The sequence below is a fragment of the Solea senegalensis genome, linkage group LG2 (genome assembly GCF_019176455.1).
Source record: "Solea senegalensis isolate Sse05_10M linkage group LG2, IFAPA_SoseM_1, whole genome shotgun sequence".
Classification (NCBI taxonomy): Eukaryota; Metazoa; Chordata; class Actinopteri; order Pleuronectiformes; family Soleidae; genus Solea; species Solea senegalensis.
In genome coordinates, this window is record NC_058022.1 from 22904293 (window position 1) to 22931561 (window position 27269).

The 27269-nt window shown below is 39.1% G+C and overlaps 1 protein-coding gene across 3 annotated transcripts; it reads left to right on the forward strand.

Annotated features, from left to right (window-relative positions):
* Positions 1–152: 152 nt before the first annotated feature.
* On the forward strand, positions 153–27261 carry pknox1.1 (pbx/knotted 1 homeobox 1.1). Of its 3 annotated transcripts, none has more exons than XM_044020019.1 (11): positions 155–234; positions 1630–1742; positions 4294–4424; positions 8135–8306; positions 14870–15070; positions 17294–17444; positions 17541–17638; positions 19360–19488; positions 19581–19657; positions 23188–23351; positions 25436–27261. In XM_044020019.1, exons 2-11 carry the CDS (start codon positions 1689–1691, stop codon positions 25615–25617), a joined length of 1359 nt encoding a protein of 452 aa, XP_043875954.1. In that variant the 5' UTR covers positions 155–234; positions 1630–1688; the 3' UTR covers positions 25618–27261. The 3 variants fall into 3 exon arrangements, with proteins under 3 accessions (XP_043875956.1, XP_043875954.1, XP_043875955.1); XM_044020020.1 differs by lacking the exon at positions 155–234 and adding an exon at positions 266–1424; XM_044020021.1 differs by lacking the exon at positions 1630–1742 and having other exon boundaries at positions 153–234.
* Positions 27262–27269: the final 8 nt, after the last annotated feature.

Sequence of the window (27269 nt, forward strand, 5' to 3'; positions counted from 1 at the left end):
TAAATATACATATATGATCGTAAAGTTTAAGATAATACGTAGCAATGACGGCACAGAAAGCGCCATTTGAGAGCAAACGCCACAGATGGGCGCAGAGAAACGTCATGTCTCCGCCTACTTCATTAATATGTATGAGTCGAGTGCCCCTGCGTGCCCTTACGCGATGACGCACCGCGACAACTGCGGGTCCGATTGCTGCAGCCGCTTGTCAGTGTGACGAAGATTGGCACTCAGGTAAGCTGTCACTCAAAATCCCTCTTTTTCCGTTCCCTATCAATCAAGCAGTCTGGGCCGCACACAAAACTGCCCCAGGGCGAGAACCGCGGACCTAGTCTGAGCAGCGGAGTATGCTTTTGGAAGTGAAACAGGGGCGGCACAGCTACGGAAAGAATAAAAAAAGCCCTGTGTTCAAGGGGAGGGGGTAAAAAAATATGTCGGCGTTTTGGGGGCAGAGGAGGACTGTGGAAACGCACAGTGCGAGATATAGGGCAGCTGTCTCCGCGTTATTGGTTGACTGATGTGGGGAGGTTTTGATGATCGACCGGGCTAGCCTGGTGTGCATGTAGTTTATCTTTTACTCATTACAACCGAGTTACTGTGCACAGTTGACAAAAAAAAATCATAATCCTTTATAATGCATTAACGCAACAGGAAAGCTATCAATACTGTCTTCTTCCACGGGCAGGCAGCTCGTTATTGTATCAATCCGCAGCGGAGTATCTTTTAGACCTAGCTAGCGTTAGCGTGGTTATTATTATTTTTTTAAGCTTTGTTTCTCAATTCTCTCGTTGAACATGGCGCCTTACATTTTGGACGTACCGTACCAGCATGAGAAACGCTTATAAGCGAACAGTTAGCCGTAGCACGGCCATACGGTTGCTTTTTCGGGTTAACCTTAGATCGGGTTGGCGAGCTAACGCTGGTTTTAGCGCTTAAGGCTAGTCTGTTCATTATTGTGACATACCCCCAACGGAATAGCTCTATCTGTGAATAACTATATTATTGTCCCAACTGGGGGATGGTTAACTTGTGTTTGTCCAAATGTTTTAAACTGTAATTCCTACCGCCATATTAACTATCCTGTAGCTAGCACCGGGCTAAAAGCTAACATCATGGTGGCTTATAGTGTCAGTTACGGGGTATCGTAACGTTAACACATGCCCACAAATAATGCAGCAGTGATAGCAAATAGTCCCCATTATTTTAATAGAGTCGAGTGAATGCGTACGTATTAACGCAACCCCTTACAAGTTTTGTGGCAGTCATGTGTATTGTTGCTGGAATTGATTTGCACAGATGTAGTTTTTTTTCTCCCTTTTTTTTGTTTTCGTGATTTCAACAGTTCTACATATCTAGCGGATGTTGCATATTATTTTTTTCCTTGTTTAAAAAGCACTTTTTACCGCCAAATTTTAAATACGTGTGTAAGTTTTATTTTTAATTTTGTAAGTTTTTAATTAAGTTTAAATGTTTTAGTATCTGTATTTTTAGTGTCATATATTATTCTGCCTTGACCACACCATCCTAGTTTAAATAGCTTACAAGTGTGGCATCAGGACAGTCCTGTTATCATAGATATTATGGACATCCTTCAAGGGTAGTCTAACCAAAACTATATCCATTGTGTAGGTTGGCCACCTGTCCCCGCCCTCTATAATGCCCCAGTGTTTGCAGCATCTGCAGTGAACATGATGGCAGCCCAGTCGCTTTCCATAGACAAGTACCCTAAGGGCGAGCAGCAGGTGGGTGAGAGGGAGGATTTTTGGATCTTGTAGCCAACACGACATGCTTTAACTGCTCCTTTTGTGCGTGCTTGCCAAATGCATATAAACACAACACTCAAAAGGGACACTGAAATAAAATTACCTAAATGTATCATGTTGTAACATATTTACTATTCTTTAGTCTATGGATTTGATGTGTTTAGCAATACATTTAGCAAGAAAATGTAATGCAGTTACACCAGTTCCAGTTGTCTTCTGCTACTCTGCGTGTCCCTCTGTTGTATGCCACTGCAAATATCACTGTGTGAAAAATGTAGCTATAACATAAAACCCTTTCATGCCTAGTATTTCTGTATCTGCTCAATTGCTTACAAACCATCCTTATTTAAATGTCACATTTGAGGGTGTTGTGCTGAAAATAAAATATGACTAATGAGAATTTTACACCTCAAGTAAGTAATTATTTTTTAGCCCATTTGCACTCGATTGTTGGTGTCAGTCACATGGTAGGAGATGGAATTTATGCTCCTGAAAGGGATACTGGGTTCCTTGCAGGAAGGGACATTTGTGTGACCTATCTACATTTATTTTCTGGATTATTTTCATAATTACCATCAGGTCATAACACCAGACAGGGTAGCCGTTAGATCTGCCCTGTGGTTTCAATACATAGTGACTTTTCCTGGTTTCAAAGGATGTTGCAATGGTATGATATCAGTACATATGTATTGACTCAATATACATGAAATCAACACAGGTATATTTAAATCGTTTGACCATATTTATAGACAGGGTTTTTAACACCCATAAATATCTTTTATTTAACAAAGCCCAAAAAAACCTTTCATTGTCTGAAATGAAAGCTATAACTGTATTTAAGCATAAACAGTATATATTTTAATGTAAGTGTATTTACAGTGTATTGTCACTCACCTTTGAGAAGTACAAACCTCTCAAAAGAAAACTTTTCATGAGCCCAGAGAAACAACCTATCCAGATATTGAGAAGCCATATCGTCCAGCCTTACCTTCAAGCTTTGTGTTTGGTTTGATTATTTCTATGTTGTAATAATGCTTCTTAATGCTCATAAATGTTATACTGTTGGAAAGCTGGTTTATTTCCCTTTCAAATAGCACCACATTTGTAAGGAAAATGCATTTGTGAATTGAACAGCATAGCTGAGTATGTTGGTTGCGCCCATGAAAAACTTGCCAAATCTTCTCTGCCAATGCCAAACAGCTTATACTACTATTGACTCTTGTTTTGAGCTTCTGGTACCCCAGGTCTGACAATCAGGTGCCTCTTGAACCTGAACATGTGGAGGAATGGTATGTTCAGCAATGAGTCCAGATTCTGCCTGCAAATCATAGTGTCAAAGTGTGTAGAAAACGTGGAGAATGCTATGCTGATTGCTGCACTTATAGGGCAACAGCTTTTGGTTGAGGTAGTGTGATGGTGTGGCATCTACCTCGATGGAAAGACATGGCTTGTCATCATTGGAGGCAATCTCAATGCAGAGAGATATCAAGATGAGATTCTGCAACCAGTAGCAATCCCATATTGCCACAGTCTGGGACCAAACTCTATCCTCCAATACGAAAAGACTAACCCCACAGAGTGGGGTTTATCACAGACTACCTCCAGAATTTGGGAGTGGAAAGGATGGAATGCCCTGCCTGCAGCCCTGACCTCAACCGCATCAAACACTTGGGGGATTAGCTTTGGTGTGCCGTCTCTGCCAGAGTGACCAACACAACCTTATTGGCTGACTTGCAACAAATGCTGGTTGAATGGAATGACATCCCAAGTGTGACCAAGTTGGTGACCAGCATGAGGAGGTGCCATGCTCTTGTGGTTGTGTACGGTGCCCCTATTTGTTAAATGAATAAATTGTTAAATTGCCAATGTGTGGTTTCTTCAGACTTCAATGATCAAATCCAATAAACAACACCAAACAAGAGTAGCAGAATAAGTGGTTTCACATTGGCAGAGAAGATTTGGCAAGTGGGCACAACCCTCATACTCTGCTGCTCAACCCACAAACACATTTTCCTTACAAATGTGGCACCATTTAAAGGGGAAACAACAGGGTTTCCAATGGTATAAGATTCATTGCCAAGAAGCATTGTTAAAACGAAGAAATAATCAACCAAACACAAATTTCCTTTTGTTGCTGAGTTTAGAAATATTGGTTCGATTTACTATTGTGATATTTATCCATATTTTATGATATAAAAAAGTATAGTGATTATTTTTCCCCATATCACCCAGCTGTCGATAAGTAGTGATTAATACAGGATTGGATGTTTATTATCACAGCGAACAAAACACCATACTCATGTTTAAAGAAAACTGCACAGTGATCAAACCACATCCTCATGACTTTTTTAAAGGGTTCATATTGAAGCAAGACTCAGTTAAGATTTGCCCTCCAGCTAGTCTTGGTCTTCACATGATGTTTTGATGTCTTTCATTCTCTGCCTTTCTCTTCAGCTCTTTTCTGTTTCTGTCCTTCTTTCTGTCTCTTTTTTGCTGTCTTTCTCACTTATTTAATTTTCTTTATCTGCAGATGCAAGGTGTGGTAAAGTTGGACACTGACTCAGAGCAGACGTTCATTGAAGGGACATTGGCAGACGCACCCAGCCCAGTGCCTACAGAGCCGCAGACACCCATGGATGTGGACAAAGCCTCCATATATCGGTAGATCAAATTCCATCTGTGTTTGTGTTTTTACAAAGAGAGGAGCAGAGCAACACAATTAGTGTTTTTCTGTTTTCTTTGATGAATCGACATTACTTAAAGATAGGCCAGAAACTGAATTATTCTCAGAAAACCTCACATGATCTCCAATAAGTCCTCCCCTTTATTCATGTGACTTTCATATTACTCTGAGGCATTTGAAATCCAAAAGGCTGTGCAGATTGTTGTGTGTGTGTGTAAAAGGAATGGAAGTGTTCATTGTAGTTCACATTGTTTACTTGGACCCCATTCAGACCTAGTATTAAACCTTTAGGCCGAATAGCATTTTCCAATATGTGTGTGATTGTGTATGAGCTGTTGAAACACTTGGTGGTAGAGCAGTTCCTCTTCCAAGTGGAGGGTCAGGGTTCCTATCCCTGGTTCCCCTAGGTTGTGCTCCCTGGGCAAGACACTTCACCCCCCCCACCCCAACCACCACATATAGATACACTGTGCACTAATGAGTGATAATGTATTGTGTCACTGTTTCCACTAATGTTGCATTGTGCTTACTCCTGCTGTCTACAAGCAGCCAGTTTCTGCTCTTATTTAGCTAGTGCTGTAATCAATTCACTGGACAAACACTTGTTTTGTAATTGATAATTACTATCACCTTCTGTTGGCATCATTTTCACTAAAATCACTAGCTGTGACCCTGGGCCTTGATCCTCCCAATTGTAGATACATCGCCAGGATGTTGTCAAAATATGTCACAGGACTGTGTCGTGGGTTGTCCTAAATGACACACGAATCATTGACTCCTCATGCAACTGACAAATGCTTTTCACGGTTGAGGCTATCCCAGAGCTTTATTTATTTATTTATTTATTTATTTATTTACTTAAATTTACTTAAACACAAATTCAATAAAGAATACATAAATTAAATTAACTCCAAAATAATAACAATACAAATTGCGATATGTAGATATGTTTGAAGCTTTTTTAGGTAAGATAAGTAATTTCAACACATTCTTCATAATATTTAAAAAGGGTTTAGTTTTGAAGAATTAGCATTTGTAGATTAAAGAGAAGAGTTGAAGCCTGTGTTTGTTCTACTGATTCATGTCCAAATGTATCTGCTGTGAATAATTAATAATAGAGTTAACTGCATTTGTCAATTAGTTGACTTAAATAAATGAAGACGCTGTAAGTATTATATGTTTTTAAAATAGTGTTTTATTTTTTTACCAAATCTATCTGTTGTTCAAATCAGAAATCTGAGCAGAGATAAGTTATATTTGTAAATCATATTCCAGGTTAGGAACATTTATGGGCGATTATATGACTTGTCCATGTTTGTCCCTCAGCCTGAGATACATCACACACCACTAGGTTGATGCATCTCCATTTTCTCCAGTATTACATAAAATATAAAAAGAATTAACTAGAACTTATAACTAAATAACTGGAGGGTCCATCAAAACTAATAAATAATCATAATAATAATAAAACAAATTTAAACTGGCACATTGCTAAATGTTGGGAATGAATGTGTGTTCTCTGGATTTTAAGTCTTCTTACGTGATCTACAATTTGGCATTGTGCGATTTGATTCCTGTGTCAGACGTCATACTTATGACTCTTTCAGTGACTCTGCCAATCAGTGGCTGGCAATCTGTCAACGTCACATTTTAGTATCGGCTAGAATCACCTGCGCATAATTCAGAGTGAGGGTTTGAGTTCTGCATTTAATTCGCTCAACATGTCAATAAACTAACCCACTGCCTTAGCCACACCATCGATCTTGTTCTGACATAGGGCATAAATATCGAAAATTGTAATATTTTTTTCCCAGAACCCTTCCCTATCCAACTATCATTTAGAGACATTTAACTGCACGATAATAAATTACAATGAAATAAAATACCGCTACAGTCAGTCACTGTCTGAATACTACTAATAAACTCAAGGAGACAACTCTCGTGCAAACTCTCGTGAGTCTGCAAGAGCGATAGTGCAAAGGGCAAACAAACTTGGACGACAAACGGTTCACTGTTGCTGTTATTCGCGCAGCTATCTGCTGTGAGAAATCAGAAAAGAAAGTATGGGTAAAGTCATGGAGGAGTTGACGATCATTGCTTAGATATCATCATTGTTTAGATATTCCCACTCCACTACTGCCTATTGTCTTCTGACGCCATGTCCTGTGTCCCATCTACTCGTTTTCCTTGGCTATTGGCAGTATGTGTTTGGAGTTAGGTCGGTAATTAGTGCACACTACCTGACTGCGTCCAGAGTCGCCTCAAAAAATTCAACCATGTTCAATTGACTGTGACTTAGGTCAGGTCTTTTACCCTCACACACTTGACGATTCGAGTCTGTACCCCTCAAACACGAACAGATTTCTGTACCAACTTGCCATGCTGACTGTCCCCAACTAGTGCTGACTGGAAAGATGGTTTTGTAACAGAAAAAAAGAATAATAAGAATAATCAAAAGTTTCATTTGGCACAGAAGCCAGACAGTGACGATGAGCTTCTTTGTGATTAAAATAATATCAATTAGAGGAAAAAAATCACCTTCTCTCCAAGTGGTACAGATTATTTTTTTAGCACAACAGCTTTAGAAGCACCAGATGTACAGATTCTCCCCTATAGATCTCCCAGAGTTAACATCATTAGTATCATCATCCAAACCACAACCTGTTAAGATTCCATCCTCACTCACTGTTAGAAGATATTTTTCCTTTAATTAACAGCCCCATATTAAATCAGATTGTACCCCAAGCCTTTGCAGTTAATAAACCCCTTCTCAAAAAAGTGACCCACAACCCAGATGTCTTAGCTAATTAGTGACCTATTTCCGATATTCCCTTTGTTTCTAAAATCCTAGAAAAGGCAGTTGCAAATTAGTTATAATATGGAATATCTGCACAGTAATGCCGTGTTTGAAGATTTGTATTACATCATAGCACAGAAACAGCACTAGTTAAAGTTACCAACAACCTTCTCTTGGCCTCAGACAATGGTCTTTCTGGTGGTGGTTAGATCTTAGTGCTGCATTTGACACCATTGATCATAATCTATTGCAGAGATTGGAGCAGACTCTTGGGGTTGCAGGTACTGCCGTCTGCTGTTTTGAATCATACTTATTTGATAGATTCCCATTTGTTCATGTTAATGTATAACATGATAATGTATTTGCACACAAAAGTTAAGTATGGCATTCCACAGGGCTCAGTAGTCAAGCCTATACTGTTCACCCTATACATGTTTCCTTTTAGGGAATATTATTAGAAACACAACATACACTTTAGGGCTTCATGATTCTGGAAAAAAATTTAATCACAATTTTTTTGCTTTAAATTGAGATCAAGATTGTCTGGTACGATTTTTTTCACAAATCAAATTGTTTATTGCACTCATGAACAAAAGATTAGAAACATTCAATGAGGCATTCAAGTAAAGTGCCAAATAGTATGATTTCTTTAGGCCCTGAACATGGCCCTACATAATGGGCGTGTTGTTATTATTGTTGTTATTGTTATTGTAGTGGCATAAATGACATATAGCCATATGTCACAAGTCAAGCTAGTGGAAACTAGCTCGACTCGACTAAATTATGAGATTTTGGACATTTGCCCCTAACTTATTTTGGGAGCCACACAACAATATTTCATTTTAAATTACTTGTTTAATTAATTGTTTGTTGTGTGTGTTCCTTTCATAGGCATCCACTGTTCCCTCTGTTGGCCCTGCTGTTTGAGAAGTGCGAACAGTCCACAATGAGCACTGACTGCATTACCTCAGCAAGCTTTGATGTGGACATTGAGAACTTTGTTCGCAATCAAGAGAAAGAGGGCAAGCCTTTCTTCAGTGAGGACCCTGAACTTGACAACTTGGTGAGATACCCCTGCAAATCAGGGTAGAAATTCCTAGATTTGTGTGTGTTTGATTATTTGTTTTGTCTGTTTGTTTTTTAAATCCTACATCATTAACCCCTAGATGCACCTTCAAAAAAGTTATGTTTACACTCCTAGAGCACCAAAATGTGTTAAAAAATTAAGTTATAAAAATTGTAGGGATGCACCGATATGAAAATTTTGGCCGCTACCGATGGCCGTTATTAATATTGCTGTTATGGCCGATAACCGATATCTACCGATATCGATATATGTTTTTTTTTAAAAAAAAGGTTTCTGAGATGATAAAATTTTGTACAGTCTGAAAATCATGCAAGCTGAATTTTCAAATGCCTTCCTTTATTTTCAAAACATGTTTCACCTCCAAATAACAAGGTTACAGGGCTACCATAAAACACAAGTAACAAACTACAAGAATGTTTTCTAAAAACTATGTTTTTAGATCATAAATTACAAACATGAACATAAATCAAAATAATAATACCCTGACAAAGTTACTTTATCAAACTTGCCAATATTCATGGCAACCAGACATTTATTAAATTGCAAAACATGTTTTGAGCTCAAGTCCACTCTATTAAAACTCAAATCTGGGAAAAAGGCTAAATCAAAGTTATCATAAAAAATGTTGGAAAAGTAGCGCTGACTTGGCAGGTTGCTGAGGGGTTCAATATGCTCTATCAACCACCGGTCCTTCACTATGGAAAATGGCTGGTCGCCAAGCGCAATAATTTCCATTACCTTGATCGTTATTACCATAGCCTTCACGCTGTCCTTGGCAAATGTCTTTGTTTGGTAGAGTACTTTCTGTATTGGGCTCCCAACTGCGGCAGCTTTCTTTTTGCCTGCTGGCAAACGTTAGCAGCGTTAGCCTCCTGCCATTGTTTGTATACTTTGCTTTTTCAAATGACATAATCAAATTTGTGGTATTGAATGACATGGCGCGGTATCCTCCTTGTAGTACCTCTACTTTGCAAGTGTTACATACTGCTTTTCGCATATTTTCTATCGACATCGTGAAAAAGTGCCCACACCGCTGACATTTTCTCTCCTCTTTAGTTCAACACACCACAGTCCTGTGCTGCGCTTGCGTCACTGACACTGTCACATGCCCAAACAAATGCCGCATGGCCTCCCCTTCCCGACACACATACACAAACAGCAACTAGACAAGTATAAACATCGGTTGTTAAAATCAGCGCAGTTTTTTACCAATGCCGATATGAAATATGAATAAAATTATGAATATCGACTGATACCGATATTAATGCCGATATATCGTGCATCCCTAAAAAATGTTTATACATTTTTATTTATGTTTTAAACCAACATTAGTCTTTGCCATACATATTTCAATATACTTCATGCAAATTTTATTATTTTTGGCTTGATTATTGCCAAGTTTTTGTCATGATGCACCTTCATTTTATGATCAGAAAAACACAATTTATGGTTAGATTATTGCAACCTGGTGTAACCGTTCTATGGCTGCCACTTATTGCCGGCAAACTCCCGGACCTTAGTCAAAGAATGCAGGGGAGACTTGAGCTGCTCCAGGGCTAAAATGAGTGGAAACTTTGGGGTTACTCTGGTGTTATTGATGCACTTAGCAATTAAAGATGCTGACAACTACGTGCTGCTCAGACGGCTGTGTGTTTATTAAGCACTTCAAACACAATTTTAGTCACTCCATCATCTACCATTACCCATAAGATCACCCATTCCCCACAGTCCATAAAGGATTCCACCTGCAAATGAAATGAGTCCAAAACATCTCTCTGTCTCATCAGTGCAAGGAAATGTTCACAAGCATAAAATGTGCACGTGCTGTAAGGAACAATTCAATAAGCAGCACATCAACTCGCATCCTGTGTTATGTCTCGACCAAAATGGGGGTAAGACCAGTGGAGCTAATAAGCCATTATGCCGTATGTAATGGTAAATGGTCCGTATTAACAGTATATATCTCTTTCTAGTCTTGATGACCACAAAAAGCTGCTTTACACTACAGTTTTGCCATTCACCCATTCACACTTATTCACCCATGCTTTCATACACACATCTATGTGCAGCGCATTTTCTATCCCTAATCTTTCACACCCATTCATACCCGGCACAGCTGTCAGGAGCAACGTGGGTTTAAGTATCTTGCCCAAGGATACATCAACATTTAAATTAGCGGAGCTGGGAATCAAACCCACAACCTTTTGAGTTGATATCATCTTTCATTTTGTACCAGTAATATCGGGTTTTGAGGCGTGCCAACGTTCTCTCCACCACAAAATGGCCACCCACCGGCCCAATTGCTCCATCACAGCATTGCCGTATATGGGAGGCAACAAGATCTGTGTGTAAAAGATTTTGTTGAACTTTTTAGTTGAACTTCCATAAAAGAAAGCCATTATTGTGATACAGTCTCTTCCACTGTGTCCAATAAGTAGAGTTGTATGTCTCGAGACTACTTTTACGTGGTCTCGGTTTTGTCTTGGTTTTGTTTGTCTTTTTTGTTTGTTTTGTTTGTCTCAGTTTAGGCGGTCATGACGACAAGTCACAGGAAGAGACGTCCGACACAAAAATCAAGCCGAACAATGCCAAACTGTAGATCAGTTAAAAATACTTAACAATCCTAAAAATGTGGGTTAATCAACAGCAATTACCAGGGAAATGTCTAAAATCTCAATAGGACTGGCATCACAAACCCTGCCTCTGTATTTCAGTCCAGAGACTGTGTCAGACCAAGTCTGTGCTCCGGTCAAGGTGGAAGTACTGAACAAATATTTTTAATTAACTGACTCTAGTGATTCAGTTACACTGAAAACAACTGCTTTACAAGTCAGTAGTCACTCGTTTGTGTGTGTGTGTGTGTGTCGCGTGTAAAACGGAAGTCACCGCAGTTTCATGCAGCAGTGCAGTGAAGACTCTGCCCACGTGAGTAGGTACTTTTTTTGTAGTGGATTTGATGTTATAATTTCCTCTCCAAAGTATGACTTAAATCAGTTACGTATTTCCCATTATTTAGACAGTTGTTGTAGGTGAAAGATGGTGTTAGAGGTGTTAGCTGTTTTGTCAGATGACTTTACCAGCCATGTCAGTCCTCAACAGCACACAAAAGGTAAGGGAGTCTCAATTCTCTAATAGTGCAGTAACAGCTGTCATGCAATTGCTACACAGTTTATCTCACCCAGTCTGTAAAAACATTTAGAGTGAGTGAGCACACATGACCTGTAGTTGAAATAATACCTTGAAATATGTATTGAATGTAAACTGCGGCTGAACCCCAGTATGCTGCTGTTCTTCAATTCATGCAAGTTATGGTGTAACTTTAACACTTTTTTCCGGTCTCTGGACTCTGGTCTTGGTTTTGTCTTGGTCTCGGTTTAGGTGGTCTTGACTACATGTCTACAAATAAGCTTTGTTACCTGGACTGCAGGATGTTATATCAGCCCATGGTGGCTGACCCCTCCCTCCATCCATCCATTGCCACACTGGTGCTATATCTGGATCATTTATCTGGGCAGTCTTCAGCTGCTCTGGAGTCCAACCATTGAGCGGGCTGGTACGTGGTCATTCAGTCACTCTGAAGATGGTGGTCTAAGGAACAACGTTGACACGAGTCATTGCTGTCTGCAAACTACCCCCACTTGAGGTTGCTCTGTGATTGACATCCGGGCTGCCTCCACAACTGAACTGCGAGCTAGGTCGCACTGTATGCCCTTGTGATGACACTGGCTGTTGGAAATAGGCTCTGCTACCGAGCATGGGCACAGCTCTGCAAGGTCTCCTTGACAGGGCTTCCGCATTTTGATGGTGTTTCCCTGGATGATGGACCACATGGAAGTCATACTCCGCCACTTTCTACAGCCAGCAGTTAATCTGCTTCTCTGGCCCTCTCAGCTGGTTAACCAGCACAAACTACTGTGGTCAGTCCTAACAGTGAATCTTCCAGCCAGCGGGTACTGTTTAACAGTTCTCTTCTCGCGGTACAGTCATTTTGTTCGGTCGCCAACAACTGCCTCTCCTCACCCCTCTTGCCGTCACGCCCCAGGACGCCCCAGGACTTTTATGTCCTCAAGGTACACCAATCATGTCTCATGCAGCTCTGCCATGACACGGTCCATATGCTTTTGGAATGTTGCAGGGACTGAAAGGCATCACATTCCACTCAAAAAGTCCATTACTGGTGCAGAAGGTGGCAGCTTTACGGGCCCTTGGTATCATCTCCACCTGCCAGTATCCTGATGTTAAATCCACTGTACTGAAGTATCTGGCTGTGGATAGGGTGTCCAGGCATGACAAGGATGTGTCTTTAATAGTGTTTAAGTCTGTAGTCCACGCACAGCCGTGGACGTTTATCCTTCTTTCATACCATAACTATTGGCACAGCCCAGGTGCTGTTACTGATTTTGTTACTCAAGATTTTGACGCAGCTGTTGAGCTGATGTGCTTTGTTTGTCTCTGGCCATATGATGGGCGGTTGTACAGGTGGCCCTGGGGTGATCAGGATATCATGTTGCACCAGGTTGGTACGACCAAGATCAGTGGGACTGGAGGAGAAAGTCTGTAGCAGGTGACCCAGACAGTCAGTGTCACTCAGGGTGGAACAGCCTTCCACATATAGAGCCTGTATTGGCTGAGTACTGAGACTTCTTCAAGGGTAGCAAGTGTGTGTGCAGTTGGGACCTTTGCAGGCTGGGTCAGTATCTTCTCATACAAAATGGGACCTTTGACGTCAGCAGCACAGTGATATGCAGTCAGTTAATTAAATACAGAAACTTCTGAGAATTATGAATGGACAAATGTCCTTGCCCCACTATACAAGCATTAATGGATAATAGATTAATTGAAGAAGTGTGTCTGATTCCACTCTTCTAGATGATGATATGCCTCCTTTATCTTGTTAGTATTATTCTGGGTTGACCAGTTATGTCACAGACCAAGACAACTTCAGCTGTTGGCAAGTTGGTACCATGTGTATCTTTCAATTTTGCTATGTTTTTTTTTTTTGCGGGTCAAAACATTACATTACATTACATGTCATTTAGCAGACGCTTTTATCCAAAGCGACTTACAAAAGTGCATTTAAACATTTGGGTACAAATAAGAGCTAGAAGTAAGTAAGAGCTTGAAGTAGAACAAACTATGAAGTGCTAGTCATAAGTGCGATGTACAAGTTTTTTTTTTTTTAAATAGCAACCAAATAAGAAAGACCTACAGAAGTGATACTTAGCTTAATTCCAGTAGTCCTATAAGATACCCAGATAGTCCAAAAAAAACATGGGGCAGCAACTGTGTGGGCAGCAACTGTGTGGTACATCTGGGTCCATCTGAAAGTATCTCTGCAATAGTAATTCAAGTCATTCACTCACTTACTCTCTCTCTCATCTACCATTTTATCCTCCACATGAGGGTCGTGGGGGTCACTGGTACCTATCCCAGTTGACATGGGGTGAAAGGCGAGGTACACCCTGGACAGGTCATCAGTCCATCACAGGGCCACATAGAGACAAACAACCATTCACTCTCACACTCACACCTACAGTTAATTTAGTGTGTCCAATTTGCCTAATCCCCAAATCTGCACGTTTTTGGTCATTCAACCCCTAGCCACATTAAAAAAAAACATTAATGTATTTAAAATGTATGGTTTTAATCAGACTAATGCAACAATAAACTCTTTGTGACATGTAAACAATACCGATTGTCACTAAGCTGCTGAACCTGACTTTGTGTGTTGACTCAGAGCAGTTTAGCTATTTCATGTTATGCTTGAGGTATCCTATAGACAGAAGACGAAGGAGAAGAATGAAATTAATACTAATTATATGGAGATTAGTGTTGGAGCGGGTCGTCTTTCAACGCCAAGGTTTTGGGTTGCATAAACTGCCGCTGTATGTGACTATAAAAATGTGTGTGTTTGTACAGTCGCTGACTAAATACGGCGACTGCTGGCCGCAGTCTGATGCAAAGTGGTGCGAACACACGAACACACGTTTGCTGACTTTATCCGGCACATTAGCTTCATATATAAAATCCTCTGAGGCTGGAAGTTTGTGTAAAACACTGTGCTACACTGTGCAGCCACGAACAGCACATTTGTCCCTCCGCGTTGACATAATACCGCTCTTCCTCCCTCGCCTGCACTCTCGTATTTTATAGGGACAAGGTGGAGCTAAGGTGGAGCTCTCGAGGTAAACTTACTGGTGGGGTGGTAACATTTGCGGTGAAATGCACATTTCTGCCGTCATAAGCGCAGGGAATTCAACATCATGTGTTTTATCACCTATACTTACACTAAGGGGGACCACGAAAACATGACTGAGTATTTTTTTTCCACACTTTGGCAACTGGTAGGGCCTGCAGAGTCCCAAATATAAGTAATGAAATGGTTAAAAAGTTGGTTTTGCATAATATGTCCCCTTTAAATTTAAGCATCAATAAATAAAATTTTATTTTCTGGGTCAAGTTGTCTAAACCCTCAGCATTTGAAATTGAAGAATGGAATGGTTTCCTTTCTTAGTATTATTTCTCCCTCTATTTTACAGATGGTAAAAGCTATCCAGGTGTTGCGGATCCACCTGCTGGAGCTGGAGAAGGTGAGTGATCTGTGCAAAGATTTCTGTAGCCGATACATCGCCTGCCTCAAGACTAAGATGAACAGTGAGACTTTGCTGAGTGGGGAGCCAGGCAGCCCATATTCCCCAGTACAAGGCCAGGTCCAAAGCTTCTCCCCCACCAAGTCTCAGGTATGCATTATATCCTGTACACATTGTTATTTATCCGATTTTTTAAAAAACTGTCTAATTTGTTCCTAACAGCAGAAAATGACGCCTTCCAAAACCAGCTGTAATATCATATATTATTATTTATTTTAGAGTCAATCTTTTGAAGCTACCTCAGCCTGAAATATACATATCAAATATTAATATTTTTGAAATTTTAAACCTTTAAAGGCCATTATGTTTTCACAACTCCACGGTTTTCTGTCTATAAAAACTACAATAACTTCCATGAAATACATTTCAAGGAGAATTTGATAATAATTATTATTAAGTCATACATTAGGCCCTAAGATGGGTCAATGATTGGCAGAAACATTGATTTTGATGCATTGTTAGTTTTTCTGTCATGGCAGATTCAATCAGTAGGTCTCCTATAACAATCCTATAACAATTCCTACTAAATAATTGTTGCCGTGTTTTGTTCTAAGATAAATAAAAATACAAGAACAGTTTTCAAAAGAAATGTTTTTTTCTGGTTCAAAGACGAACATTGAATGATTAACACTGAAATACGAAACATCGGGCAGTTAGGTGTGTTGTTGGATATTGGAAGCGTATTAGAGAAAAGTATTCTTTCATGATACACATATTATTTATTTTATACCAAAAATGCAAATTTGCAAGAACAAAATAAAACTACATATATTTTAGACAAGAACATTAGAGTAACAATAAAAATAATGTGTGTGTAACTGATGCGTAATGGCACCTACCTTTTGCATCTGTTGTAATATTTGATTATGATGGGCTTTCTCTTCCTTTGAACGGTTGTTTCTGGATTAGCACATTCTTGCCTCCTCAGGAGATGTAAGTGAACAGTGTGTCTTCATAAAAGCATCATCCTCCTCCACTTCACTCTCATCTTCAGATAAATCTTCAGATCAATTTGGAGTTGAACTACAGCTGGTCTGTTTCTACTTCTGAGGCTTTATCTGTATCGGCCTTTGAGTCCTCAGAGTTCATGATCATTTCCAAAGCCTCCTGTGTGGTGTAAAGTCTTTCCTTCTCCAAAATGACTACTCCTGCACTACTGCTCATACCATGGCTGCAGTGCACCTGCATACTAGAACTACCTAAGACTCAAAACAAAGTACAACTTTGTTTTGGTTCCTGCTGCTGAGGTATCTTTTGAAGTGCTGAAAGGCTACTCATAGTTTTTGTTATGATAATATATATATATCATATATATATATATATATATATATATATATATATAAATATATATATATAATGCAGAGTGTGGTCTTCTAAGAAAAAAGTCTTGTGAAGTTGGACATAAAAGACACATTCACACACTTTTTTAACACATACACCATTATCCAACATCAATAGTGGCACACACTTATTTCAGTAGCAAGAAATGTGTGCAGAAAACAGTGCTGCATGCTTTGAATAGGAAAAAAAATAGCGCCACGGGTGGACAAATAAAAATAAAATGTAATGCTTGTAGTCCAACATGAAATCTTAACATAAAGAAATTAATTTTTTTATGTAAAGATAAATGTGGGATCAAAAATTGTGTTTTCAATGGTTTTCAATTGGACGTTTTCTGGTCCTAGGAACAAATTAGGTTAGTTTTATTTTAAATTTTAAATCTGGCACTGCTGCCAATCATTGACACGTCTTAGGGCCTGATAATGATAATAACCAAATACTCCTTGAATTGTATATTTTACAGAAATTATTGAAGTTTTTTTGTTTTTATTAGATAGAAAAACACTGGAGTTGTGAAAACAAACTGGCCTTTAAAGGGTTAAAATTTCAAAAAATCTTATTAATATTTGATATGTATATTTCAGGCTGAAATAGCTTTAAAAGACAGAGTCATTTAAAGTGGAAATAAATATTAATATATAATGTTTTGACAGCTGTTTCTGGGAAGGTGGTGTGTGTGCGTGCGTCAAATCTTTAAAGGCTTTAGAAGGATGCAACAACACACAAAGGAAACTTGATGATTTAAATTAAAGACAGGTGTCAGGATAAATACCACACTATGGGCATTATGTTTTAGTATCCACTTCCTTTGCCTTTAATCCATTTTGCCCATTTTTTACATCTCTAAACTTCTATACAGTGTAAACAATGTGTTTGTTTTGTTGCAAAAATAAGACTTAAAAGAGCCCTGTACAATAAAAATGTACATTTGTGACTCAGGCATGCTTTTTGTGTACTTGCTCTTTCATACAGAACCCCAGCTCTGTCTCTGGGACCATCAGTCCCCAGGGTCAAATTGTCATGCCAGCATCAGCCCTGCAGCAAGGCAACGTTACCGTGACAGCCGTCAACCCCACCCAGGTGGTCGCAGGTATGTCATCATGGCATACAACCACTCCTTCAGGTACTGTACTTTTCTGACTTGGATACTTGGATCATAGCTATTCTTGCAGCCTTCACTCCTAAGCTCATCACTTTATAACTGTGTTTTAATTTTCAGGTGGCACAGTGTACCAGCCTGTTACAGTTGTTACTCCTCAGGGTCAAGTGGTTACACAGGCTCTTTCTCCTGGGACAATACGCGTCCAAAACAATCAGGTAGTACATCAGTGTTTGTGATTGAGATGCTGGTACTGTATACGCTCATCTAACACTAAATATATTGTAGACAAAAATGTTTTTATTGCAAATGTGTTATATATTAAGTACAAAGTATGGATGCTTTGTAGATCATCTTGCTTTTCATTTAGGCACTCATGTTACACATTAGAGCAGCCACACAGTTGTATCTTATTCAAATTTATTCATGACCATTTTTAAAAGCAACTTTTTCATTATAATACAGTACCTCCTCAATGTGGGCGGTGTCATCATAGCACGGCTGTGTCAAACTGCCGTGGATTTAGTTTTATACCAAACACACAAACTAGTGACTAGTGACTTGACCACATTCCTGAGTTGCATGTCTGCAATCTGTCCTCAGGACAGATTAAATACTCTCTAGTACCTCTTCAGCTGATGTCAGTATGTCTAATTAGCAGTAGTTTCACAGCATTATTACACTAATTAGTAGTCATACATTACTTTATTTTATTAACATTGATCTCCATGAAATGTATTTTATGTAATTGGTGAAAGTGGCGTGCTTTGATTCACTCACCTCCTCGTCTCACAAACTTGCTGACAGCAGACACATTCTTAGAATCAGAAAGAAAATAATTTACCTTCTTGCAAACAGTTGCAGTCACCATATTTGATTATATATGGGTCACAGGGGGTGACATGTGGGAGACATTTTAATGCCAAGGGTGAACAGTAGGGGTGTAATGGTACGCAAAAGTCAGAGTTTGGTATGTACCTCGGTTTTGACATCATGGTTTTTAGTACAGAAAGGAATGCAAAAAAAACATGAAATTGTTACATTAAGTAACAAGTTTAAATGACTAAACAGACTCAACTGTAAACATAACAGTGGCTAATTGTCCCTAATTTCCTGGAGAAAGACATAATAAGATCAAGATCAATTACAGTGCAGCACATAGAAAATACTGTCAAGATTTTCAAATTAATGTTCAGTCAGTCCAACTGTCCCAGCTTGTACTCTGATTCATTCTGTTTTCACATATCTTTCTTAAATATGAAAGGGAAGCCATAACAGGAGATCCTTCATAAAGACTCCTAACCCAACATACTATTTGATCGACTTTGTTGTCAGCAGCGAATCAGCTGTAAACACGCAAATTACTTCTGTCAAACTAGTCATTGTGACCACACTTCCTGTGTCCACCCTTTCAAATTTAAGCCATGCATGGTTCAGCCATATAGGTTTGGATTTTATTTAGATAAAACCCAGCTTCAGATAGTGTTCCTGGTGTGTGTTTTTCTCAGTTTTGAACGACCAATGAAATCTGATGACTAATGATTATTCTTGATGACCAATGTTTGATAGACCTAAACATGAAAATATGTTGACATGTTTTTCCTCTTCTTTACTTTGCTCACATGCTTACAGTATACACATGATGATACCAGCACTGGTATTTCTTGGTTGCAGTTAGTTCTTTAGTCCATTCAGTCTGTTGGTATTAGTCACCTTCAATGTACTGGCCCAGCAGACCAGCTGCTGGTCACTACCAACTCACAAATTATCCACACTATGATATATTTTGTTATCATGGGCAAGGTTGGATTATTTGGCTAATTAGGTGAGAGCTCAGAATTGAAATCTCCATTCAGATAGTATGGAACTCAGCTGCAATTTGAATTATCTGTCACATGGTAAAATCAAAAGGTGTCTAATTCGGTGTGTTTTTCTTTAGCTCCAGCTACAGTTTCACCAGGACTTGAATCTCTTTAATCATGATGACAACTCATCTAAGACCAAGCGTGGTGTTCTCCCTAAACATGCCACCAATGTCATGCGCTCATGGCTCTTCCAGCACATAGGGGTAAGTGTGTGTGTATGTGTGTCATACTCTTTCCTGTGTAATGCTCATAAAACACTTACACCACTTGCCTCCATTGCCTGCTTGTTGTACAGCATCCATATCCAACAGAGGATGAAAAGAAACAAATTGCTACTCAGACAAACCTGACACTTCTTCAAGTCAACAACTGGTGAGTTTGTTCTTTTTCTCCCTTAAAAAATGCCATGTTGATTTATTATTCAGATGTTAAGCCAAAGACTCACACACAAGTTCATCTTTAGCACTGTGTATAGGGCTTCTTCCTTAATAAATATAGGCTCTGGAAAGTTTTACATCATATACTAGGTCATAAATGCATTTAGGTTGGTCTTAATAATATAAACAGTTTTGCATTTGTGTTGTGAACAGTTGTTTGTTTGTGTGTGTGGATGTGATGAGTAAGTGTGCTCTTTTGCTCTTGGACTTCGTTGTTTTCTCTGTTGTGTGAGTAAAAACCGTGTAGTGTCCAAATAATTAAACACCAAATCTCACAGCTCTTGCTACACAGTTCATATTTCTTCAGTGAATTGAGTTAGCCAGATAGAAGGATTTGAATTAGAGCTGCAACTATTAATCGATTATTTGTTTATTAATCGATTACTAAATGAATGGTCAACTGTTTTGATACTCAATAAATCGATTTGAGTGGGGTCTTTTTATATCAAAAGAAGATCTCTGCTTTTTCTGCTTTTTAAATGTGAACATTTTCAACAGTTTCTTTGCTCCATATGAACAAACAAATCATTTAAAACAAGACATTTGAGAACATCATTATTTCCATCTTTGGTGATGATGAACATTTTTCACAATTTTCTGACATTTTATGGACCAAACAACTAATTTAGTAATTAAAAAAAAGTTTATCGATTTATGAAAATAGTGATTATTTATTTAGTCTATAGTTATAGTCTGTATTATAAAGTAGGTTCAACATATCCAGGTGGCATTTTTATTATCTAGCTTCAACAGCTGTGGTCGTGTTGAAGGGGTGTGGATCTTAATTACGAGTGATATCATGAATAAAGTTCTTGATATGTTTAGATAAGAAGACATGTCACTTGCGTCGTGACATGCAGTGCCCAAAGTATTGGAACAGTGAGGCCAATTCCTTTATTTTTATCATAGACTGAGAACATTTGGGTTTGACATCAAAAAACATTTCAGCTTTTGCTTCCAGGTAGGAAGAAGGGAAGGGAGTAAACCCCCAAAACAACTGAAAGAGGCTGCAGTGAAAACCTGGAATAGCATCACAGCTGAAGAATTCAAAAGTTTGGTGATGTCAGTGGGTCACAGGCTTGAAGCAGTTTTGAAATCAAAGGATTTGCAACTAAATATTAAGTCTTGTTCACTTTAATCCTTTTTAAGTCTGTTCCAACACTTTTGCTTACATGAAAAATGTGTCAAAATGTCCAGATGTAAATACCTGAACGTAAAAGCTGAAATGTTTATCTTTTGTCTCATATTCATCGTTTGATGTCAAACCCAAATGTTTTCAGTCTATTGCAGTAGTAAAGGAATTGGCCTCACTTTTCCAATATTTTTGGAGGGCACTGTAGCAACAAACTGAAGTGACATTTAGGAAAGTGAACTATAGTGCTGTGAAAAAGTATTTGCCCCCTTCCTGATTTTTAATTTTTTTGCATGTTTGTCACACTTAAATATGTCAGATTATCAAAGAATATTAGACAAGGATAACCCAAGTAAACACAAAATGCAGTTTTTAAATATGATTTTATTTGTAAGTGAAAATAAACTAACCAAACCTACATGGCCCTATGTGGAAAAAGTAATTGCCCCCTAAACTAAACAACAACTGTTTGTGCCACCTGCTGCAACAAATGCAATTGAGTGTTTGCGATAACTGGCAATGAGTCTTTCACATCGCTGTGGAGGAATGTTGGCCCACTTATCTTTGCGGAATTATATAAATTCAGCCATACTGGAAGGTTTCCGAGCATGAATCGCTTTTTTTAAGGCATCTCAATTGGATTAGAGTCCAGACTTTGACCAGGCCACAAACCTTCATTTAGTTTTTTTAGGCCATTCAGAGGTGGACTTGCAGGTGTGTTTTGGATCCTTGTCCTGCTGCTGAACCTAAGTGTGCGTCATCTTAAGGTCACAAACTGATGGCCGCACATTCTCCTACAGGATTTTTTATTAGAGAGCAGAATTCATGGTTCCATCAATCACAGCATTTCGTCCAGGTCCTGAAGCAGCAAGGCTGCCCCATCACACTACTCTCTTTGACTCTTGGCATGAGGTTCTTTTTCTTAAGTACTTTGTTAGTTTTATGCCAGATGAAACAGGACGCAGCTTTTGTTTCGTCAGTCCACAATAATGTAATATTGTCCCAAAAGACTTCAGGATGTTTTGTGTGAGAGACCAGCCTTTGTTCTTTTTGATCAGCAATTTGTTTAAATTTGCTTGATAATCTGAAACTTTTAAGTGTGTCAAACATGTCAGCATTTTTGGTCTTTTGGTCTGAACAAATTATAATGAATGTGTGATGCAACGTTAAAAAGATTGTGCTGCCAAAGCAGCAGTAGAGGTAGTTGATGTGTGATGAACGATATTTATAAATGTATGTAAACAATCTCATCTCTGTGCATTTTCTTATTTCAATATCCTCAACAAGGATCCTAATTGGTAAGATGTGAACCAGCCGGAAGTGAAAAATAATGAATCTCTGTCCACAAAAATAAAAGCCTCAGTATTGCTCAGTGAATTTGTCACTGATGTGAACACTCACATTGAGTGGATACAGGTTTAAAAAGTATTATTAATGTGTAAATCAAGAGCATCAGGACATCAATGTAGATGACTGGTAGTTGGTGCCATAATCCTCTTGCTCTGTTGGCTAGAATGCGAAAATTCTCATCCTCAAAAGAGTGTCCCTCGTTCAGATGTAGGTGGATGCATTTAAGCATCCATAGCCAACTACTGATAAAGATTTTGACCTGGATGACTGAGAACCTTCACTAATATCTACTGCTCCATTCACACCTGTGTCCAATTTATCTAATCCCCATATTGCATGTTTTGGACTGTGGGAGAAAGCCGGATTGTTTTATATATAGATTAATTTTGCGTCTTGAAAGTACTCTGGGACTTTGTTGCACTGGATATTTCATTCATTACTGTTTTAAATTCAACTTGTTGAAATGTTCAGAAAGCGTGTAATTCTGTAACTAATTATCTCTTCTAGTCTTATGTTCCAGTATTCTTGTCCACTTTAAAATTGAGTGTAAACAAAATACCCCACACTTGATTATCACATATTAAAAACGTGAAATAAACTATTTTAAATTGAACTGTTGGTAAAACAAATAAACTGGCTTTGTTGTGTAAATATGTTCTTTGTCTCTTACAAAATCAGTAAATACAGTAAATGTTGAGGGTTTCTATAGAGAATCTGGAGAGCTAATATTGCACCTTCAGGATTTGAAGGTGCAGGTAGATGAGTTTCTTTTATTCTGTCATTTTGCATGCCTAGCTACATTTATTTATCCAGCTTGGACCGAGTTTGCAGTGTGTTTGGTATCATTTAAGGAGGAGAGGATTTTATCACAGCCCGTCTGTTAGAGGTGTAAAAGGCTGCAATACTTAATAAACTACAAAGCCACACATGTGATGCCATTTTGCCAGAATAAAGAAACAACTGTGGTTGTTTTGTTTCTACAGGTTTATAAATGCACGGAGGCGAATCCTGCAGCCCATGTTGGACGCCAGCTCCTCGGAGACTCCTAAAGCCAAGAAGAAGACGCCTCAGAACCGGCCATTGCAGCGCTTCTGGCCCGACTCCATCGCCACTGGAGGCACCCAGCAGCATGTTACCATGCCAGATGGTATGCAACAGTGTTTTCTCTTTACAGTTTGTATTTGAGTGGAAATATTATAAAACCTTTGCAAACCGGGCGTGTTGCAAATATAGGGGACGAGAATCTGGAATAGTTGGATGCGAATTACAATGCACCCTCCCATGCACAGCAAAATTACACGTCTGATGTGAATGCTGCGTTGATTGGACACATGTTCGAAAAATATTTTCAAACGTGTGAATAATTTGTGCAAAAAAAGACTTGGGCTAGTTGCACCAGTGTTTCTGAATAAGGCTGGTCTTAGGGTGACACAATGTAAGATTCAAATAATGTTTCCGAGATTATTTTGATGGTACATCAATTTACAACTGGGTGATCAATTTACATGGTGGTTTGTACATTAGAAGTACCGCTTCAGAGTTCACTGGTATTGTTGACTTGTCAACAAATGCTTATGTTACTGTGACATGTGTATGACAGTTGTAACAAACAATACCATTTATCAACTGTAGGGGGAACCTACTTATGTGTTTCTATAACTGCCAAGATGGTCTTTGCCAAGACCAGACTTTAGAATTGATCTCATATCTGTTGCACTGACTGAAGCCAAGAACAGTCGGTACTACATGTGAACACCCACTTCTGTGTTGACATTCAATGATCAATGATGATCGGAATGATCTGACATTATATTGATAAGGCTGTATTAAATACTCGCATTTTTGGTGATTGTGTAGTGTGGGATGCACTGCAACTGAGAGTTGCAATGGGAACTTGGCTTCATCTTAAAATATGAAGTGAAACCAGTTGCCACTGGCCCCAGGTCTACAGAGAGTTTAAAGAGGCCATAGCCCAGAAGTAACCATTAACGCTGCGTTTTGGTGTGTATCTGCGTGTTTAGCTTGACTATGAAGTCCTAAAAGTCCATAACAATCAGTTCAGCCACTGCTGAGAGTGCAGGGTTTTATTGTTTTCCTGAGCTCTACAAAGTGTCACTAGCGAATCTCACCACTCTTTCAACCACAGAAGAAGAAGAACTATTCTCGTTGTAGCTGCTGAGTGTATCGGTTGAGAACATGTCAGCAAGTGTTTGCTGTGTTCTGGGTTGTGATAAACAATACCACCAAAAGCTCCCCGCCAATGACCAAAGAAAAGCTCAGTGGATATCTTTAATATTTGATGGGAATATCCCTGCTACATTTCCCAAATACCTCCATGTATGCGGCGACCGCTTCACGGAGGATTGTTAGACAAACTAAGGGCAATATGAAGCAGCACCAAACTTCAGCTAAAGGAAGGAACAATACCTATATTACAATATTTACAAACCGTAAAACTGTCTTTATGTGCTTGTTCTGTCGTTTAGCATTAGCGATAGTCGGCTACATGCTAAGCTACACACGTTCGCTCGTGTTTCATTTGCATGTATGTGTGTTCATCTCAGTAACCACAACGTTATCCAAGCTACAGGCGTCCTGCAGCAGTCTTTGTGATGGAGGTGGTTCACCTGTCACAGTGTCCTCTGACAAATGCATAAGGGATTATTGTGAGGGGTCGTGACGACAGCATGTTTTGATAATTGGTAGCGATGCATCCGCCTTTTCAGAGGGGGAGCTGCGGGTCTGAGAGCTGACATGCCAATTACGTCATTTCCTTGTAACTGGCCAATCACAAGACAGTCCGTGTTCTGCGGGCGTGGTTTTGGTCTGAAACAGCACAGCTGACGAGAGCGTCAGTGATGAGACATTTACATCGGCTCGTTTGCAGCGACTAGGAGGTTTTTGACCATAAAAATGACTTCATGTTTGTAAGTACACCTCCATATCTCACATATAAGTGAGATAGGACCATGCTATGGCCTCTTTAATAAGTCTGACGATATAGTTGTATGTTTTAGAAGCACATCAGAGGCAGCAGTTCAACAAATCCACAAGGGTTCAAATGTGGCTGGTAAAAATGATAATTAAATGACAAATGAAGGTGTTTGTATTCGATTTATTCGTAGCTGAAACAGCACTGCTCTAAGAATTAACCCTTTCATGCAAATAAAATTGTACACAAAATGAAAGCATTTTATGAGGTTTTCATTTATTTCATCTCCTCATTTTCAGGTACAATGGTGACAATGAACATGGAGGGTCTGCAGAGCCTGACGTCAGACGGTGCCACACTGGCTGTGCAGCAAGTGATGATTGGAGGCCACAGTGAAGATGAGTCGGGGGACAGCGGGGATGAGGACGATGATGCGGACATGGCTGGGCTGGGCCTGGACAACAGTGACTCACTGCAGTAGAGAGGACATGCCTCCTGCACACACTGATCTACACATCATGTGTAAATAGTTCAACAGAGTCCATGTACATTCTCAAACACAAAGGAATCATAACACAAACTCACATTAGGTTCACACAGAGCACAACACTAGGACACAACAGATTCAGTCCTGCATTCTTCCAAATTTTCACCCTGCTGAACAGCAGTCTGTGCTGTGTGCGTGTGTGCGTGTGTGTGTACATCAGAAGTTTCCTTTCAGAAACTGTTTGTTTAGTTGATGTAGGCGAGTGCACTTTTTTAAAATATATTTAAGCTCAAAAAGATTAAAACAGAAGAAAAAAAATGAAGTGTTAAAAACACCTGAAGCAAGTTTGTATGTTCCGTTAAATGTTGACTGACATTTTTTTTTGTTTTCATGGCCCCTGCTCCCATTCCCCACCTGATTTCTCATTTTGGATGCCAACACTTTAATGTGTATCTGTAAGAGTTTGTCTTCACTTTTTGCATGCTTGTGTTTTGAGTAGATGTGTGCACTCTTACAACTGACTCCTTGGCTCTTATACAGGCCCTGTCGGCTGAGCAGAGCCCAAGTGAAGAGAGGAAAACAGAGATGCTTATTTTTATATTCAAAAATATGAAAGTAGTGTTCATTTCTTTTTTTGTGTGTTCTGCTGTTTTGTAAGAAATATTTATGTACAGATTCATAATTAAAAGTAGCAACCCTGTTTTCCAGGGTTCTTTGAAGTTTTCTAAAAAAAAACAACTGAAAAATGGAATTAAATGCTGAAAACTGTTATTTAAATTGGTTTTAAACATATAATACTAACAAGGCCTTACCTGTGTTCTTTTCTAAAGAGTTTTTTGCCAAGAAGCACAAAATGAAAGTCTGACCCTTGTCAAATAGACACTAAAGTGCACAACAGCTGTGGTACTGTAAAGCATTGTAAATTACTTTCCTTTTACTGCAGCTTCAGTTTCCTTCAGTTTTCTCACACAGTAACCCAACTGTAGTGCTCAGATTATTTAAACTAGCACATTGTGTACTATACATTATGTATTTTAATTATTCTATGGTAAGAGTTTATGCATCAATTCTCAAGTGCACAATCCAGAACACTGTTACTCACACAATCCCCCAGGGTCTGATGGGAAGTTCTTGGGAACGCATAATCCACACTTGTATCTCAACTCCATCAACAAGAAGCAGTGGACATTTGGACTCATTGAACTTTTATTTATGTATACATACATGCCACTGTAGTGAGGGAGTGTGTGGACATTTGGATTCATTGGCAGACAGAGGGTTTTGGACTGTGCTGCAGCCTCGGCTGGTTCCCCATTACTACAGACACATGTAGAGAAAATTTAAAGAAAATTCTTCATGAATTTGTTGATATGACTGCACAAATTGGGGTTCCTCTTTCTAGGATATTTGTAATATTGTACTATACAACGGTTGTCTGTCTAAAGTTGCAGTAACCTGGTCTATATCCTTCTTGTAAAGTTTAGACATGAAATGGTCAATTTCATGCAGCCTGAGGATGGAGAAAACTGCATGGACCCGTGCTGGATCCATCTTGCTTTGTATGATGCCCTCTTCACTTCTCTCTTGTCTGTTTGCCTTAGAGCTTTATATTTTGGAATAAATGATGCCTAACTCTGATGTGCACG

Excerpts from the sequence above, each read along its gene's own strand:
- pknox1.1 (XM_044020019.1), top strand. The coding sequence starts at position 1,689 with ATGATGGCAGCCCAGTCGCTTTCCATAGACAAGTACCCTAAGGGCGAG. Across the intron at positions 17,445-17,540 it reads GCATACAACCACTCCTTCAG|GTGGCACAGTGTACCAGCCT; the intron begins GTACTGTACTTT and ends TTTAATTTTCAG. Across the intron at positions 17,639-19,359 it reads TACGCGTCCAAAACAATCAG|CTCCAGCTACAGTTTCACCA; the intron begins GTAGTACATCAG and ends GTTTTTCTTTAG.